The following is a 17,339-nucleotide window of genomic DNA, read 5'->3' as shown; positions in this document are numbered from 1 at the left end:
GTTTTTCTGTGTATACTTTCTCCCAGTTGAAAACTGGGATGTACACAGAAATCTAAAAGTCGCTTTTAAGTTATTTTACAGTTTTCCTACATTCATACCAACCTATTTATTCTAGACTTTTGCCTTGGCCTTGACTTCGCTTTTTTTCCTTATAGTATAAGATTCTTTTCCGTTGATGCCTTTGTACAGAACCACAGCAGTCATAGTTAAGTCCTTACATGAAGTATCAATCATTCCATATCATGAAGAATGGAATGGGCTTGATCTAAAGGCCAGTAACTATGTGACCAATCCTGTGGCTGTATCAATACAGACCCGAGGTTCCCAGCAGTTCAACCACTATCAACCAGTCAATCCCAGGACTCCCAGTTTTGCCCCACTTTGAGGGATTCCCCACTATCAGAATGTCAGGTCACAGTGATGCACAAAAAACAGTAATATAAACATATCCCCTTTGCCCCCAGAGGCAAGTTGAGATGCTGTCAGCTACTAGCTGGTCCTAAGCTCGGCTGGTAAAAGTTTCTTACCAATTACTCCCCAATCATACTAAGAGAGTAGCCTCTTATGGCCAAAAAACCCCTGCAATTTCCTGATTTTTTTTGTGTGTGTGTGGGTCTGGGGATGGAACCCAGGGCGTTTGACCTCCAAGCTATACATCCTGCCCTATTTCTTATTCTTTATTTTGAAACAGGATCTCACTAACCTGCAAAGAGCCTCACTAAGTAGTAGCTGAGGCTGCCTATGAACCATGATCCTCCTGTCTCAGCCTCCCAAATGCTGGGATTACAAGCATGCGCCACCATGCCCGACTCTGTTAAGGATTTTTACATGTCTTCCTGGTCTTGAGAATTCTTTGGAAATCTATAGAAACATAAATTCCCAGTGTCTACCCAAGACCTAGAGAATTCGCATCTCCAAGGCAGAGTCCTAGAAATCTGTACTTTTATACATGATCCCCTGGCAATTAATATAATGGGACAAGTTTAGAGAGAATAAAAAAACTCTATATAGGAGACATATTTTACCAATGCTCTCTACTAAGAAAAAGTTTAAAAGGCAGCCCCCAGTTCAAGCATAAACTCTATCCCAGATAGATGTTCATTTTCAGGTGTTTGGCTCTTGAAATGTATTTTCCGAATGAAACCAAGTAATGGATAAGTTGTCTGGGTCAGCTTTAAAAATCGAGTGAATCTTGTTAACAGATCTGGAGTAGAGTAAGTATAGTCCCTAATTTACAAGTCAATCACATTTCAAAAGTTGAAGCATAAAAGCTATCTGTTTAGAGCCGGGCGTGGTATCCCAGCATTTCGGGAGGCGGAGACCAGAAGACAGCCTCAGCTACTTAGTGAGGCCCTTCGCAACTCAGTGAGACCTGTTTCAAAAAATAAAAAGACTAAAAATAAAATAGGGCTGGGGATGTAGCTCAGAGGTACAATGCCCCTGGGTTCCACCCCCAGTTCCGCAATAAATAAATAAATAAATAAATAAATAAATAAATAAATAAATATTAAAGCTGTTTAGAATGGCTTTTCCCAGAGACATAGAGTTCTGAAAAGTGCTTAGATCACCAAATTGTATGCATTACTCATGTACGGTATTTCACATGCTGATTATACCTCAATAAAAGTGAAAAATAAAATAAAATGGCAAAGGACACGTGTCTTATTTCTCTGGGCGTAGGGAACAGCTCAGGATACCTAGCACTGTACACTGCCTAAAACAGTGGTTCAACAAACGTCCTGGCCATTGAGTTTTCTTGCCACAGCTGCCTTAACCAAGAGTTAGAAGGAAATCACTGAATAGGATTAATCATTGAATAGGGATGATGAACTGAACAACTGAACAACTCAAAGTCTCTTCCCTCTCCCGGTGAATCTGTATTTTTATTTATTTATTTATTTATTTGGTGGTCCTGGGGTTCCTGGAAGCCCTTCTACCTCCGGGCTACACTCCCAGACCTATTTTAACATTTTTATTTGGAAACAGGGTCTCCTAAGCCAGCGCGCGCGGCTGGCTTCGAACCTGCGCGATCCTCCTGTCTCTGCCTCCCAAGCGCGGGGATTACAAGCGTGCGCCACCACGCCCAGTGTGAATCTGTATTTTGAAAGAGGCTGTGAAAACCCGAATGAATGTCCCATGGAAGTCCAGGCACATATCAAAGTGGCACCTGTGGGCGGGGGCTGCACGCTGACTGCCCATGAGTCCGGCCACTCACGGGTCCCAGAACTCCTTGGAAGATAAGGATCTGTCTTGATCCATGGGTGCCATGGTCGTGATCACCTGGTATCATGCACAACGTACAAAAAGGGCAGACACCTTAACTGCTGTTACCCTCGCCCTGCTCTCTGTGGATTCCATTTCTCTTTATGACCATCCATCATCGTGACTGATGTGTTGAGAAGCAGGAAGCGGATGGTTTACTCAAGTGCCATCACTTTGGAAAAGTGGTCCAACAAATACCAATGCTTGACTAAATAGGCGCATGGAGTGTAGATAATCCTTTCTTAGTGAAAATTGCATCCTGTGTCAGTCCAGAGCAGTTCAAAGGGGTAACATCTAAGAAACAGAGGTTGTTCCCAGTCTGTGATACCTCATCTAACAAAGACCTTGCGAGTGAACTTCCTTCATTTTAAAAAAGACATATTTTAGAAAAAACATCAGAAAGAACTCAAAGAACTGTCATCTTTTATATGGCTCAAAAATAATTTTACTTTCTTGTGTATGTTTAAGCATAGCATAAAACACTTCCAAAATATAGCTGTGTATTTGCACAGAAGTGACCCCAGGCCAAGCTGCCCAATTAAGGCCCAATTTCTTCTTTTCATATCTCTTTCCCCCTCGGTATCAACTTCTTTCCCACCGGAAAACCAAATACCCTTAAATCTCTTAAATATCTATCCCTTTTTAAAACAGGAAAAACTCTGCTATTGGTAACATGATTAAATATATATTCACCGCAGAGAGAAAACACCAATAAACAAAAAGAAGACATTAACGATCATCAAATTCCACTTGCCAGAGACCACTGCTATTAACAGTTTGTTGTATATTTTTTCCAGGCATTTTCTCCATGAGATTTCATGTATTGTTAACCTACTTTTTCATTTATAGTACATCTTTATCATCCTACATCAATAAATCTCCCATAACGTGAATGATTAAATTATCATTGTGTGTGTGTTTTCTCTTTCAAGAGGATGGGGGAGCAAAATAAACTGGAATAGGGACAGGCTGGAGGCAGAAAACCAGAAAAGGGCATTCTGTCATGCTCAAGTCGTGCTCTGTGAAAGCTCATGGCTAGCCAGCAGCAGGAGAGACAGACGTGAGAGGACAGGGTGGCGTGGGGCAGCAGTAGGCCTGGACAACGGGTGCGGGAAGTGAAGAGAGGTCAGGGAGGTCTCCCAGGGTCCTGCCGGGTGGCCTGGGCCTGGAGAAAGCAGAGGAAGACTGGAATGTTCCAGCAGATGAGATGGAATGTTCAAATGAGGCCAGTGCTGGACCCTCGAGCAGTCCGGATTCTTCTGGCTCCTGGTAACAGAAAACTTGACCGACAAGGGCTTACACAAGTAGAAGTGTATTTTTCCCACAAAGCAAAAAGTTTGGAGTCAGGTGATTCCAGAGCTGGTGTGGGCCCCGACGGTGGCACGAAGGACCCAGTCTCTGGGCAGCTTTCTGCTCTCACACCTTGGAGTGTCTTGGGGTGGCTGACGCATTTCCAGGTATTGCTGTCTCCCAGGTGGAAGGGTGTCCTATGAGAGCCAATCAGAAGTCTTCTCCTCACATATCTGTAGCCAACTCTGTTTTATAAAAGCCCTAGACCAACCACTGGCAAAGCAGAATGACTTCCACGTTGTGATTTATCCCTGCACTAGCAGGGTTCTGCTGTCAAGCAAGGATGGGGGTGGCTGCGCGGCAGGCATCCAGCAGGGTGAGGTCAGGGGCACCACAAGACACCTGGGGTAAGCTATCAAACAGGCTCTCAGCGCAGAACTGCAGCTGAGCTGGGAAACTGGGAGCCATGGACAGGAGAAGCTGTGGAGCGATGGACATGTATGTAATGCCTAGGAAGGGACAGAGAGGAAAGAAAGAGTAAAGCCCGAGGAACAACAGGAGGAGGGTGGGATCACAGATGAGCTCAAGCTAGAGAAATATATATATATATATATATATATATATATGTCGTATAAATATAAATGTTATATATATATGTGCGTGTGCACACATACACGGAAGAAGAAAAATCAGGAGAGACTATCATCATGGGAATCAATGGTAAAAGAGATTTTTTTTATAAATTTTTGAGAAAAAGGAAATGAACAGTGGTGTCATGTGTTGTAGAAAAATCCAAGTACAACAAACAGGAAAAGTGTCACTTGGTTGTGGCAATCTGAGAGTGGCTGGTACTTTGGCAGGAACAACTTGCTAAGAAGCTGGATTAGAGGAGACCAAAGAATGACCAAGGCTTGACCAGAGAACAGGAAACCAGAAATTTCTAGTCTAAGCTGCTGTTTCAAAATTTTGGCTTGTGAAGCCGGGGGTGGTAGCACATGCTTATAATCCCAGCATCTGGGAGGCTGAGACAGGAGGATCGCGGTTCGCGGACACCCTCAGCTACTTAGTGAAGCCCTTTGCAACTCAGTGAGACCCGGTTTCAAAATAAAGAATAAAAAATAGGGCTGGGGGTGTAGCTCGGAGGTCAAAAGCCCCTGGTTTCCATCCCCAGTAGCGCATACAGGAGGAGACACAGGACAGAAGCGAGAGAACGGATCACCCTATAGGATATTGGGGGGGGGGGTTCAATCTTGGGAAAGCTCTGAGCATCCCTGCAGGCTGATTGGAGAGATGTGATGCAAGGGGAAGGCTAAGCGGAGACACGGCAGCAGGCGTGGTATGAGGATGACAAAGGTGGGCAGACACTTCAGTCCTCACAGAATGTGAGGAGAGGCTCTGAGCTCAAGAGATGACAAGGGACAGAGTATTTCAAAGCCACGGAGATAAATCTCACACCAGGAGAGGTTCTGGACAAGCTCAAATAGCAGAAGTCTAAAAGTAGCTTCAAGAAGCTTGGACAATACCAACAGCCCTTCTGAAGAACCAGCAAATGCTATTTAAGAGAGTTGCAAGCCAAACAGTGTCTTGCAGGAAAGCCAATTTTTAGTTAGGCATGGACAGAGAAAAGAGGTTGGGGATCCAGTGGGGTGTGCTGATCACAGGACACGGGTTCTAGAGAACATAGGAAACAGAGCTGAAGGACAGTCATCGGTGAGAAGGCAACCATGCCAGATGGAGGAGACGAGGATGTGCCACGCTGAAGAGGGAGGAGGATGCCAAAGAAGGATGGCTGGTGACGGCTCCCCAAGACAGCTGGGAAGGCTGGCATCTCTGCTCCTAGGAACTCCAATAGGTCTTCAGCAGTCCCATAACCTTTTATCACAATTTCAATTAGAATGTCAGAGAAATGTTATTCCAGGAGACATTTGAAGAGATGGATACCCTCTCTTACACTCGGTTAAGAAGAAAACATCTTTATTTCTGGGGAAGACTAATGTAGGACTACTGAATAGTAAAATTTCAAATAAAGAGGGTCTCTTGTCTTAAGATCTTGCCTGGGACCTGAAAACATATTTATATAACAAGTCTCACCATCCATTGATGAACTGCTGCCATATGCCAGCACCGTGCTAGAGTTTTTTTAAGAAAAAAAAATAGATCTAAGACTATCCACTGCCTTTAAAGAGCTTATCTCCAGAAATATGTATTCTGAATTCCGAGAAACTGAATTTAAAATAAATACAGTGTGTTTGATGTGTCAGAGAAATGTCTCTCAGATGTTAATGTGCATACAAATGACCTTGGAATCTTATTAAGATGCAGGTTCTGATTCAGCAGGTCTGCTTCCACGGAGCCCGAGTGTCTGCATGTCCAACAAGCTTCCAGTGGCGCTTTCAGTTGCGGTTCATGGTGAGACTCTACTTGGAATATCAAGAAGCTGAAAACTAGCAAAGAAAACCCCTTGCTTTATGTTTTCTATTTACCCAAGCCTCTTTCATCCCTTTCATGCTAACTCCTCTATCTGTTTCCTAATTTTAAAAAAATCAGAAAGTGGGAGATTGGGGAGGGAAGCTAGACAACTTCTTAACGGGCTTTTTCCTCTAAGCAACTGTTACCTACACACACTACCTTCATGAACTTGCCAAATAGCTATCTCGTGTGATTAAATACTTTTGTGGAACGTCTAATATTTCAAACAGAGCACCTGAGTATTTAGTAAAAGAATAAGAGACTGGGAATCGCAATTAATTCTAGTTTTGCCATATGGTAGTGTAGAACACTGGCTGGGGCCTGGAAACTCAATTTCACAAGAGTCTTACTTACTTTGAATTTTAATTATTTTAGGATCAGCAAACATATGCCTACCAACCTGCTTCATTTACACAAAATTCTGAAGCATAATCACACCGCACACTCAAAAATGATGGGTTTGTCCCAAATGGACTTAAAATTTCTCTCCTACAGGAGTCTCAAAATAAAGTAGCTGCTAAGAGCTCCAGTTTAATCTCATTAAATAAAATCTTCAGACTCTCTTAGTGAATAACATCCCTTGCTTCCTAGCTATTGCGTCAGCTCAGGATCCTGCACAAGCGTGGGTCGCAGTCTCTGGGCCTGGCGCCCTCAGGCCTGGGGCTGGCTGAGGCCCCGACCCTGCGGTCCCTGTCAACTTCCTCCCGCTGTGCCTGCCCCCGAGTGAGAGCCACTGTGCCACCACATCCTCTCTATTTCACCTCTCCAGAATGGAGACATTATCAGTTTTCAACACATACTCTGTTCCCTGTCCTCTTAGAGCTGAGATACTTTCATCTCCCACACATCTAATAATTTCAAGATAAGGACAGAAAAATCAGTTCTTGTTCCGTGCACTTTTGTCTCCGGTGCTTGAGAGACTGTCCTAATATCCCCTGAACATGTTTTAGTGATAACATTTACTGCACTCGGGCCAAAATGATTTTCTGCCACTTTCAATTCTAGTTCAATAAAAGAATAAGAGCTTTGTTTCTAACCTCTGTCATTTTTAATACCACAAAATGATTTAAAAAATGTAAAATTGAGTTCCATTTCCTACTGGACTACCAATCTCATATTAGCTCTCCTTTTATCAAATTTATGAGAAAAGTCAGAAATTGCCTTTCTAAAAAAAAAATCAAAATTTCAGAATCTCTTGGGCAGAATGTTTGAATTGAATTTCAGCCTCTAATAATTGCTGGCCTAGAAGTTTCAAAGAAGTATAAAAGTTAGCTACTTCCTATTGGGTCAGAAATAACTAGAAGATTATCCCTGAGTTCAGTGTCATCTAAAGATAATAAAGCTACTTCTAGAAAACTATCATTCTAAAAAAAACCCGCAAACATAATATTACTACATTTTCAAATTGAGAAAGTCTATGGTTTTCTGAAACCAGAGTGAAGTCCATGGTTTCTAAATGGCTAAGTCAAATCATATATTTTTTTGCAACATTATTTGAGGCCACATTTCAAATATGCATAGAACTTAAAAGAACTTTCCTATCTACTTACACCCAAACTCTGTAATTCATATTTTATTGCATTTGTCTTGAGTAGCTTTCCACCCACCCACTCACCCAGCCAGCCAGCCAGCCATTCATTCAGCCATCTTATTTTTTTATGCATTTCAGAATAAACTGCAAGTAGCAGTACACTTCATCCCTAAACACCTTGGATTGCATGCACTTAACTAGATTTCAATATTTGTTGACAGTTCCTTTTTTTAATTGGTGCCCTGTAGTCATACATCTCAATGGGGTACAAGATGGTGGAGGCACACACCCACACATCACTCACTTAGCCCTTCCCCGATTCCCACCCCATTCCCTCCCCCTCCCTCCTTCTCATGCTTGACTTTGATCTGTTCATGAATGTACGGCATGTCCATTAGGGAATTTACCTCTTCCCCTCTCCCATCCCCTGCAGCTAAGACTGCCTTATTTGCTCATCTATGGTTTCTCCTTCTTCATCTAGAGTTCCTTTTATGACCCTTTTCTCCCTAGCTTCCACATATTAGGAAGAGCATCCAAGTTTTTACTTTTTGTGACTCTCATCTCACTTAGCATCATGTTCTCCAGTTCCAGCCATTTCTCAGCAAACGATGTAATTTTGTTCTTTTTTTTATGGCTGAGTCAAATTCCATTCTGTACGTGTCCCATAGTTTTGTAATCCATGCATCTGTTGATGGACATCTTGGCTGGTCCCATAGTTTGGAAATTGTGAATTATGCAGCTTTGAACATGAATTTATAAGCATTAGTGTGGTATTTTGGTTTTCATTCTTTTGGACAGATACCCAGAAGTGGTATTGCTGGATGATATGGTGGGTTCATTCCCATTCTTCTGAGGATACTTCGTACTATTTTCCAAAGTGGCTGCACTAATGTGCAATCCTACCAATAATGTATTAGAGTTCCTACTTCTCTATACCCTTGCCAGCATTTGTTACTTGTGTTTTGAATGATTGCCATTCTAATTGGAGTTAGGTGAAATCTCAGGGTAGTTTTGATTTGCATTGATTTTATTGCTAACAATGTTGAACATTTTTTCATACATTTATTGGCCATCTGAATTTCTTCTTTTGTGAAATGTCTATTTAGTTCACTTGCCCCCCCCCCTTTTTTTGGTGGTACTGGGGGTGGAACCCAGAGGCTTTCTACTTCCGGACTATAATCCCAGACCTATCTTATATTTTACTTGGAAACAGGGTCTCACTAAGTTGCTGAGAGCCTCACTAAGTAGCTGAGGCTGGCTTTGAACCTGCGCGATCCTCCTGTCTCAGCCTCCCAAGAGCGGGGATTACAAGCGTGCGCCACCACACTCGGCTACTTACCTGTCTTTTATATCACATTTTAAAATTCTTTTTTTCTCCTGGTAGAACATGCCTTTCTATTTAAAGGCTCAGTACCGGGAAGAATAATTATATATGACCTCATTGTAAGTAATCTAATATTCCCTTAAAATGCACTTTTCTGAACTTCAATCTAAAATGTTAAGGATATGACATTAAAATATTATAAGTGCAGTTTTAATGTTAGACATTTACTATGAGCCACGAAGGACTATGCTTGGATGAAAAAATAATTATCCCAGAGCCAGTTGCAGTAGTGCACACCTATAATCCCAGTACTTGGGAGGCCGACACAGGAGGATGACAAGTTTAAAGCCAGCCTTGGCAACTTAGCGAGACCCTGTTTTAAAATAAAAAGGGTTAGGGCCGGGAGTGGTGGTGCACGCTTGTAATCCCAGCGCTTGGGAGGTGGAGAGAGGAGGATCGCGCAGGTTCGAAGCCAGCCACGCTGGCTTAAGAGACCCTGTTTCCAAATAAAAAGAATATAAAAGAGGTCTGGGAGTGTAGCCTGAAGGTAGAAGGGCTTCCAGAAACCCCAGTACCACCAAAAAAATAAAAAATGAAAAGGGTTAGGGTTGTCGTTCAGGGGCAGAATGCCCCTGGGTTCAATCTCCAGAACCAGATAGATGATAGATTAGATAATAGATAGATAGATAGATAGATAGATAGATAATAGATAGATAATCTAAAATTTTTTCTTTGGTATTGGAGATTGAACCCAGGGGCATTCTACCTCCAAGCTACACCCTCAGCCCTGTTTTTTATTTTGACAGAGTCTCACTAAGTTGCAGAGGGCCTCGCTAAGTAGCTGAAGCTGAACCTGCCATCATCCTGTCTCAGCCTCCCAAGTACTGGGATTACAAGCATGTGCCACCACTCCTGGCTCCTTTTTTTCTGATTTTTCAATATAAAGTTTTCAAAGAAACAAATTTCTTCATCTAAACTTTTTTTTTAAAAAAAAAATCTACCTGAGCCAAGCATGGTGGCCCATAACTGTAATCCAGTATTTGGGAGGTTGAGACGGGAGGATCACACATTTGTCTCAGAAAGTAGTAAGACACTCATCAACCTAATGAGACCTTGTTTCAAAATAAAAATAAAATAGGGCTGGGGATGTAGCTCAGAGGTAGAATGCCCCTGGGTTCAATCCCAGTACCACCCAAAGAAATAAAAAATAAAAATAAATGATGAAAAGATCCACCTGTTACTTAGCATGAAAATATTGCTACATATCATCTTCATATAAAGTATTTATTTTATAGGATGCTCAAGGGGAGAAGCTTCCACCCACTAATACTACAATAGCCCAGTGTAAAAGAAAAAACAGATCAATTTAATCTTGGAGCCAGTACCAAATCCAAGATACCCCCCACCAAGTAAAAGAATAAGCAAAATAATCATCATGAAATTAAAGGGAGAATTACACATTTCAAGGTTGCTTTGAAAGGACAGAGACTTGCCATAGGAAAATGCATAATCAGATAGTCTTCTTTTCCAGGTCCTAAAAGTTAAGCCTAAAACCAATGGCAGGTGACAAATCAATCTCATTTGTTGAACATTTCAGACTATAAAAGCAATAAATGTTACCTCTCACTCCTATAGAAGAAGAGTCCCAAAAATCGTTAACACAATTGTGAAGTCTCTACATACACAGAATACAGAAAACTAGTACAGAAATTTGCAATACAACTAAATCAGTTGAGAGAGAGCTCTGAAGTTATGAGGTTTTTGTTTCTGCAGCACTGAAAAACAAACCCAGGGCTTCATGCTCAGCAGGGTGGCACGGGCACTCTGCCACTGAGCTACCTCCCCTTCTTTGCTTTTTTTTTTTTTTTTTTTTTTTTTTGCGGTACTGGGGGTGGAACCCAGAGGCTCTTCTACCTCTGAGCTACATTCCCAGCCCTATTTTCTATTTTATTTGGAAACAGGGTCTCACTAAATTGCTGAGAGCCTAAGTAGCTGAGGCTGGCTTTGAACCTGTGCAATCCTCCTGTCTCAGCCTCCCAAGGACTGGGATTACAAGCGTGCGCCACCACGCCCGGCTCTTTGCTTGATTTTTAAGGATAAGAAGGCATAAGACTGAAAAAAAAAAGAAATGAATTTTTAACGTTCAAGATGTGGTTGAATGACAGCTATGAATGCTGAGCCTTTCAGAGTTACTCAAACCTAGATAAATCCCACAAGCATCTCCTACTCCTCCCGCCTCCTCTACATCATCACCCAAACTCAGTCTAAGTAACAAAATGACAGAACAGAAAGAAATATTATGAGCAAACCTTTAAACTTATGATTAACACAAAAGTATGAATAGCACATTAAACGTTCATTCTCTTGATGAGCACACTTCATTCAAATATGCTTTATTTTGTCAGTTTTTAAGTTCTATAACCAACATTCAGGAAAAGTAAAAGTCTACATGATAAAGAATATGATATTTACAGAATACTACCTTAAAACTCTCGCTCCCAAGAATTTACCAGACTGACACCTTATCTCTCTGGCTATAATATAAATGTATTAGCTATATGCCTTTGCATATATGTATATATGTAAAATATATATGATATATGATATATAACATAGATATATAATACATATACAAGATAATATAGATATATAATATATATTAGATAATATATAATAATATATAAATATATACTCTTAAGATGAAATCTAATTTTTTGAGGTATTAGGAATTGAACCCAGAGGCATTCTACCCCTGAGCTACACCCTCAGTCCTATTTTACTTTTTATTTTATTTTGAAACAGTGTCTCACTAAGTTGTGGAGGGCCTTACTAAGTTGTTGAGGCTGCCCTCACACCTGTGATCCTCCTGTCTGAGCCTCCCAAGTACTGGGATTACAAGCATGTGCTACCATGCCCAGCTAAATCTCCTTTTAAAACTAAATCAATGTTAAGTGGATACGAAATCTAAAATTTCCAAAGAAAGTTAGAGATATTTTTATGAGGTTTACACTAGGTTATCAGGTTTCATGCAGACCAACAGGCTAGCCACCCGTAAGGAGGCATGTTCAAGGCATTCTTTCAGCCTGTATTTTAAATGTCCTGGATTCTGTGGGGTTTGCGCCATAACACTACTATACAAAGTTATTTCTCTGTTATTGTTGTTTTTTTCTCCTTTCAATATCCCGTAAATCTACTTGTCTCTTTTTGGAGTTCCTTTAGCATTATTAAGTTTCACAGAAGGAAAACAATACTCTAAGTTTGTTTCCATTGGTTCTGGCCTTTACACCCAGTGGTAAATATAAATGGCTAGTTGTCCCAAAAAGCGCCTTCAAGAGCAAATTTATCCGTACCGTGATAATAAAAATATCCTCTATTCTTATCCCCTCCCCCACTATCAATACATTCGGCTGTCAGGCTCCACGGGATCAAACACTTAAGAAATGCTCTACTGTTCCCCCAAATGTGTAAGGACGGCATCAAGTGTCTGAGTGTAGATCATGTCTGCTTCCTCCCAGGTGTCTCCCATCTGGAGCTAATCCTGCAGGGACCACCATCACGAAGCAAACGGAGCCCACATCTGTTCTCATCCTATGCATTTGCCAAAGAGCTCAATGAAAGCCCCGGCCCAGAATGTGAAAGCCGTTCGTTTCTAGGGGGAAGGTTTTCAGGAGGAAGCAGCTCACAAGTGCCAAGGGCATGGACGGGACTATCACTCTGAACTTCAGTATGTGAAGATATGTGATTACAGTGCACTAAGAAAAACATGTATGTATGTATATATATGTAATGTATGTATATGTATGTATTTTTGTGGTACCAGGGACGGAACCCAGGGGCATTCTACCTCCAAGCTACACTCCCTGCCCTATTTTTTATCCTTTATTTTGGAACAGGGTCTCACTAAGTTGCAGAGGGCCTCACTAAGTAGCTGAGGCTGTCCGCGAACCGCGATCCTCCTGTTTCACCCTCCCAAGTACTGGGATTACAAGCGTGCGCCACCACGCCCAGCTAATAAAAGTATATATTTAAAAAAAAAAAGAAAATCACAGCTCAGGACATCACATACCCCCAACAGGGCTTCATTTCCTTGAAATACCTTTTTGTTTTGTTTTATATTGAAAACAGTGTCCTTCCTTGATAACAGTTGAAGCCCCTCCCCCCCAAAAAAGAATGCAACTAAAGATACAGATACAGATAGAATTTTAAGTTTCGTTTTTAAGTTTGGGAAGAGAGAGAATGGCTAAGTCACTTGTGCTGAGAAACAGACGATGCAAATGTGAGGCCCACCTGACAGGACCATCACTGCCTCTGCTCAACTGAGACACAGAGGGTGGTACACGGCATCATAAGAGGGGTGCTGGAGCCAGACACTCCAACTTACAGTAAGTCCACAGCTGGAGCAGATACTTCTGGATTCTGGACCAGTCACAGGAGTTGGAGGGAAATTATGTATATATTATATATCAGCCCCTAGAGTTTACCAAGAAGCAGAAGCAGGCTATTTTTACTTCTTACCCTTTTCATTCTCCAGCAATACATTGTTGAAGAAACAATGAAAGGAACAGAAACAAAGAGACAATAGAGTGGAAAGTTGTAAACACACACACACTATTTATATTTATCTAATTGATTTTCAAAATAACCTGGCTAGAGATTCCCTACTATTCAAATAAATCCTGGAGTACCGTTACCGTTTTAGACAGGTTCTTGCCCTCAAATTTTACCAAACCCCTAAAATATTATGACTTTAATATGACTGAAGAGAAAACTTTTTAAATGATGCTCAAAAATTCTTTTCATAGTACTCAGCAATTGAACATAGTTAACTCTCAAGTTCGATGACTTCCAAATATCTTTTCACACCAGTTTTTGTAGATATGTAACTGTCATACAGCACAAGCCGGCGTGGGTGGCATTTTGCAAGTTTTCGGTACCCTCAAACCAGTTATCATCTATCCACACAAGCGCATAACGCTGACCGTCCTAGCTGAGGAGGAGGAGGCGGGAAAACACATGTTTTACACACCATAATGGGATCGTGATCGAAGGCATGGGTATCAGGCCATTTCAAACCGCTTGCCAGAGAAAATCCTCCTTTCTATTTTCTTTCACAGTCTAATTTCTGGTTCCTCATTTCCTCCGCCATCTGATAATTATGAAATTCTAAATAAAATGTCATCTTTCTTGCAACAAATCAGTGAACAGAAAGCTCCTGTCAACCGTGCAGATGTTTCCGTAAGTTCCTGTTGATTATTTCCTGAGTGCCTACCCCACAGACCACAAGAACACTCTGAGCACAAGGAGCCTTCTCTACTCTGTGAGATATGTGGTTTCTGTGTGTGTGTGTGTATGTGTGTGTGTGTGCGTGCGCACGTGCGTGCGTGTGCGTGCATTTCAAAAGAGAATGAGAAGTAATATGCAGGGCTAGGGATGTAGTTCAGTTGTAGAGTGCTACAACAGCATGTAAAATTACACTTACGCACACACACACATACACACACACACACACACACACATGACAGTAATGAGTGACTACAAGTTTGCATTTTATTACCCATTTAAGGTGAAAATTGAGAAGCTGGGCATGGAGGTGCACACCTGTAATTCTAGTACTTGGGAGACTGAGACAGGAGGATCTCAGGTTCAAAGCAGCCTCAGCGACTTAGCAAGACCCTATTTCCAAATAAAAAATAAAACAGGGCTGCTGGTGTAGCTCAAAGGCAGAATGCCTTTAGGCTCATTCCCCAGCACCACCCAAAACAAAACAAAACAAAACAAAACAAAAAAATTTTGGACCTGTCTCACTGCTGTGATATAAATGTAGGAAAGAGGACTTCCTCCTTGTTCATCCGTCTCTTCAAATGCAGTGAAACTGTTTTTGTATTCCTTATCACAGATTGTACTAACAAAATCACTATACCCATCCTTTTAGGGCTACCCTTTTCCTGCAATACAATTTAAAGTAACTCCACCTTTACTCCTCATCCCATCCTTATAGTAATCCCACTGTACAGAGGCAAATTTGTGAACATAACAAACTCTATGGATTACAAACCAGGCCTCCATATGTACAACTAAGCCTAAATTTATCTACTCAAGAAGTAACATCATAGCCAGGCGTGGTGGCGCACACTTGTAATCCCGGCCTTCGGGAGGCTGAGATCGGAGGATTGTGGTTCGCGGACAATCTCAGTTACTAGCGAGGCCCTTTGCAATTCACTGAGACCCTGTTTCAAAAATAAAAAGACTAAAACCTAGGGCTGGGGGTGTTGCTCAGAGGTACAATGCCCCTGGGGTCCATCCACAGTACAGCAAAGAAAAAAAGAAGTAACATCGTAACATCATTCAGAAGTTTGTTTTCAACACTCTTCCAGTCTACCAAAAATTGTATCCATTCCCACCTTTGCAAAAAGCTCCCATCGTCTGCATTCTGTTTGTTTCAATTATTCAGGGCAGCCCAGGCTGATAATTACACAGTCCCTGGTTGCTGAGTAAAAGTGATGCTTAGTTAGCCAGCAGGAAAGGTCGATTAAGATCCAGCAGGGCATCTCGTCAGGTTCTCTCACATTCCTGGAGGGAATACACTCTGGCTGTGCCCTTCCAAAGGATAAAATTCCCTGCTTCTAAGGGGTTCCAGTGAGGGTTATAAAAATAGAATCTGGGAATGGCCGACCATGCAAATTAAATTCTAGCCACAACCCTGAAGAAGCTAAGAGTTCTCTGTTCAATATTCCGAATCACACCACCAGGAGGTTGGAAAATGCCAAGGTAACATCCACTTATTCCCAACCCTCATTTAGTTACCACATTTCAAGCAAGAAGTGATCAGGAAATATATCCTCAAGGAAATTCTTGATCTGTTCTTTCCCCAAGCACATGTGTGCACTACTCAGAGGCTCACATTCTAACATGCACAAATTAGAACAGGGATTCTTGTTTAAAAAACAAAGTAAGAAAGAGAGAAAGAGAGAAAAAGAGAAAGGAAGGAAGGAAGGAAGGAAGGAAGGAAGGAAGAAAAAGGAAGAGAGAAGGAAAGAAAGAAAGAAGAAAGGGAGAGAGAGAGGAAGGAAGGAAGGAAAGAAGGAAGGAAAGAAGGAAGATCTAAACCGGGAGGGGTGGCACACACCTGTAATCCCAGTACTTGGGAGGCTGACACAGGAGGATCACAGGTTCGAGGACAGCCTGAGCAAGTAGTGAGACTGTCATCGATCTAACAAGACCCTGTTGCAAAGTAGAAAATAAAATTGGGCTGGGTGTGTAGCTCAGAGGTAGAATGTTCCTGGGTTCAATCCCCAGTACCACACACACACACACAAAAAAAAAAAAAAAAAAAAAGAAAGAAAAAGAAAAAGAAATAAAGAAAAAATGAGCATGATATTCCAACCTATTCTGGGACTAAAAGATTCCAATATGTTGACAGAATTGACTGGATAAATCTGTTTTCTGTTACAGAGGAAAGTAAAATCAGTACCAAAACATAATGAAGATCATCTCATATTATCTCCCCATTAGTAATGTGGACAAGCACAAATGTTTACCTTTCACTATTTTTTGTTAAATGCAAAAGTGTTCAATAAAGGTAGACATAAATTTCCAAAGCTAAAAGTAGAATAATTATCTTAAGACACCTAATTATAAAACTATTCTTATTCTGGTAAGCGACACTATGCTTATCTGCCTTCAGTTCAACTTAGTATTTAGTAAGCTTCTACTAAGTATAAAGGACGCTGACAGTTGTGTTTTACTTGGTCAATTTATACTCTGCTTGAGTTGGAGCTGGGTGTGGTGGCACGCACCTATAATCCCAGTACGTGAGAGGCCGACACAGGAGGATCACAGGTTCGAGGACAGCTCCGGCAACTTAGTGAGCCTCTCAACAAACTAGCAAGACCCTGTTTCAAAAATTAAAAAAATAGCGCTGGGCGTGGTGGCCCACGATTGTAATCCCGGCGTTTGGGAGGCGGAGACAGGAGGATCGCGCAGGTTCGAAGCCAGCCACGCGCGCTGGCTTAAGAGACCCTGTTTCCAAAACTAAAAAGATAGGTCTGGGAGCGTAGCCTGGATATAGAAGGGCTTCCAGGAACCCCAGTACCACCAAAATAATAATAATAATAATAATAAAAAAATTTAAAAAATAGTTTTAAGAAATGGGCTGGGGTGCGGCTCAGAGGCATACTGCCCCTGAGTCCAATCCCCAATATAACAACACCCCCCCAAAAAAAATAGTTTGCCGATTATACATTGTTTAAAGCTTAGGAAGTATAATGCAACCAGTTTATACGAACCTAGTTTTGATTTGCTGAAAACCCCGCAGAATGTGGTCTCTGCACTCCCGTGCACCAGCACTGAGCTGCTCACGCCTCAAACCTTCCGCCAGGAAGTCCTCAGCATCTAGAAGAAACGAAAAAGATGGTCAACAGGAAAGAAGAGGCGGTGATAAGAGAGCAGGATTAAGAAATGAGA

General features: G+C 41.6%; 1 protein-coding gene across 1 annotated transcript in view; it reads right to left on the bottom strand.

Moving 5' to 3' along the window:
- The window catches only part of SKAP1 (src kinase associated phosphoprotein 1), a gene marked incomplete at both ends in the record, with an annotated part of 332,420 nt that overhangs the window by 277,563 nt on the left and 37,518 nt on the right, over window positions 1–17,339 (bottom strand). Inside the window, one exon of the mRNA XM_080713532.1 lies at window positions 17,162–17,267. Within this exon, the coding sequence (XP_080569658.1) occupies window positions 17,162–17,267 (106 nt within the window). The remainder of the gene's footprint in view (window positions 1–17,161; window positions 17,268–17,339) is intronic.

This window comes from Muscardinus avellanarius, assembly GCF_963383645.1.
Source record: "Muscardinus avellanarius genome assembly, chromosome: 16".
In the NCBI taxonomy this organism is placed as follows: Eukaryota; Metazoa; Chordata; class Mammalia; order Rodentia; family Gliridae; genus Muscardinus; species Muscardinus avellanarius.
This window is presented reverse-complemented; position numbering and strand designations above follow the sequence as displayed.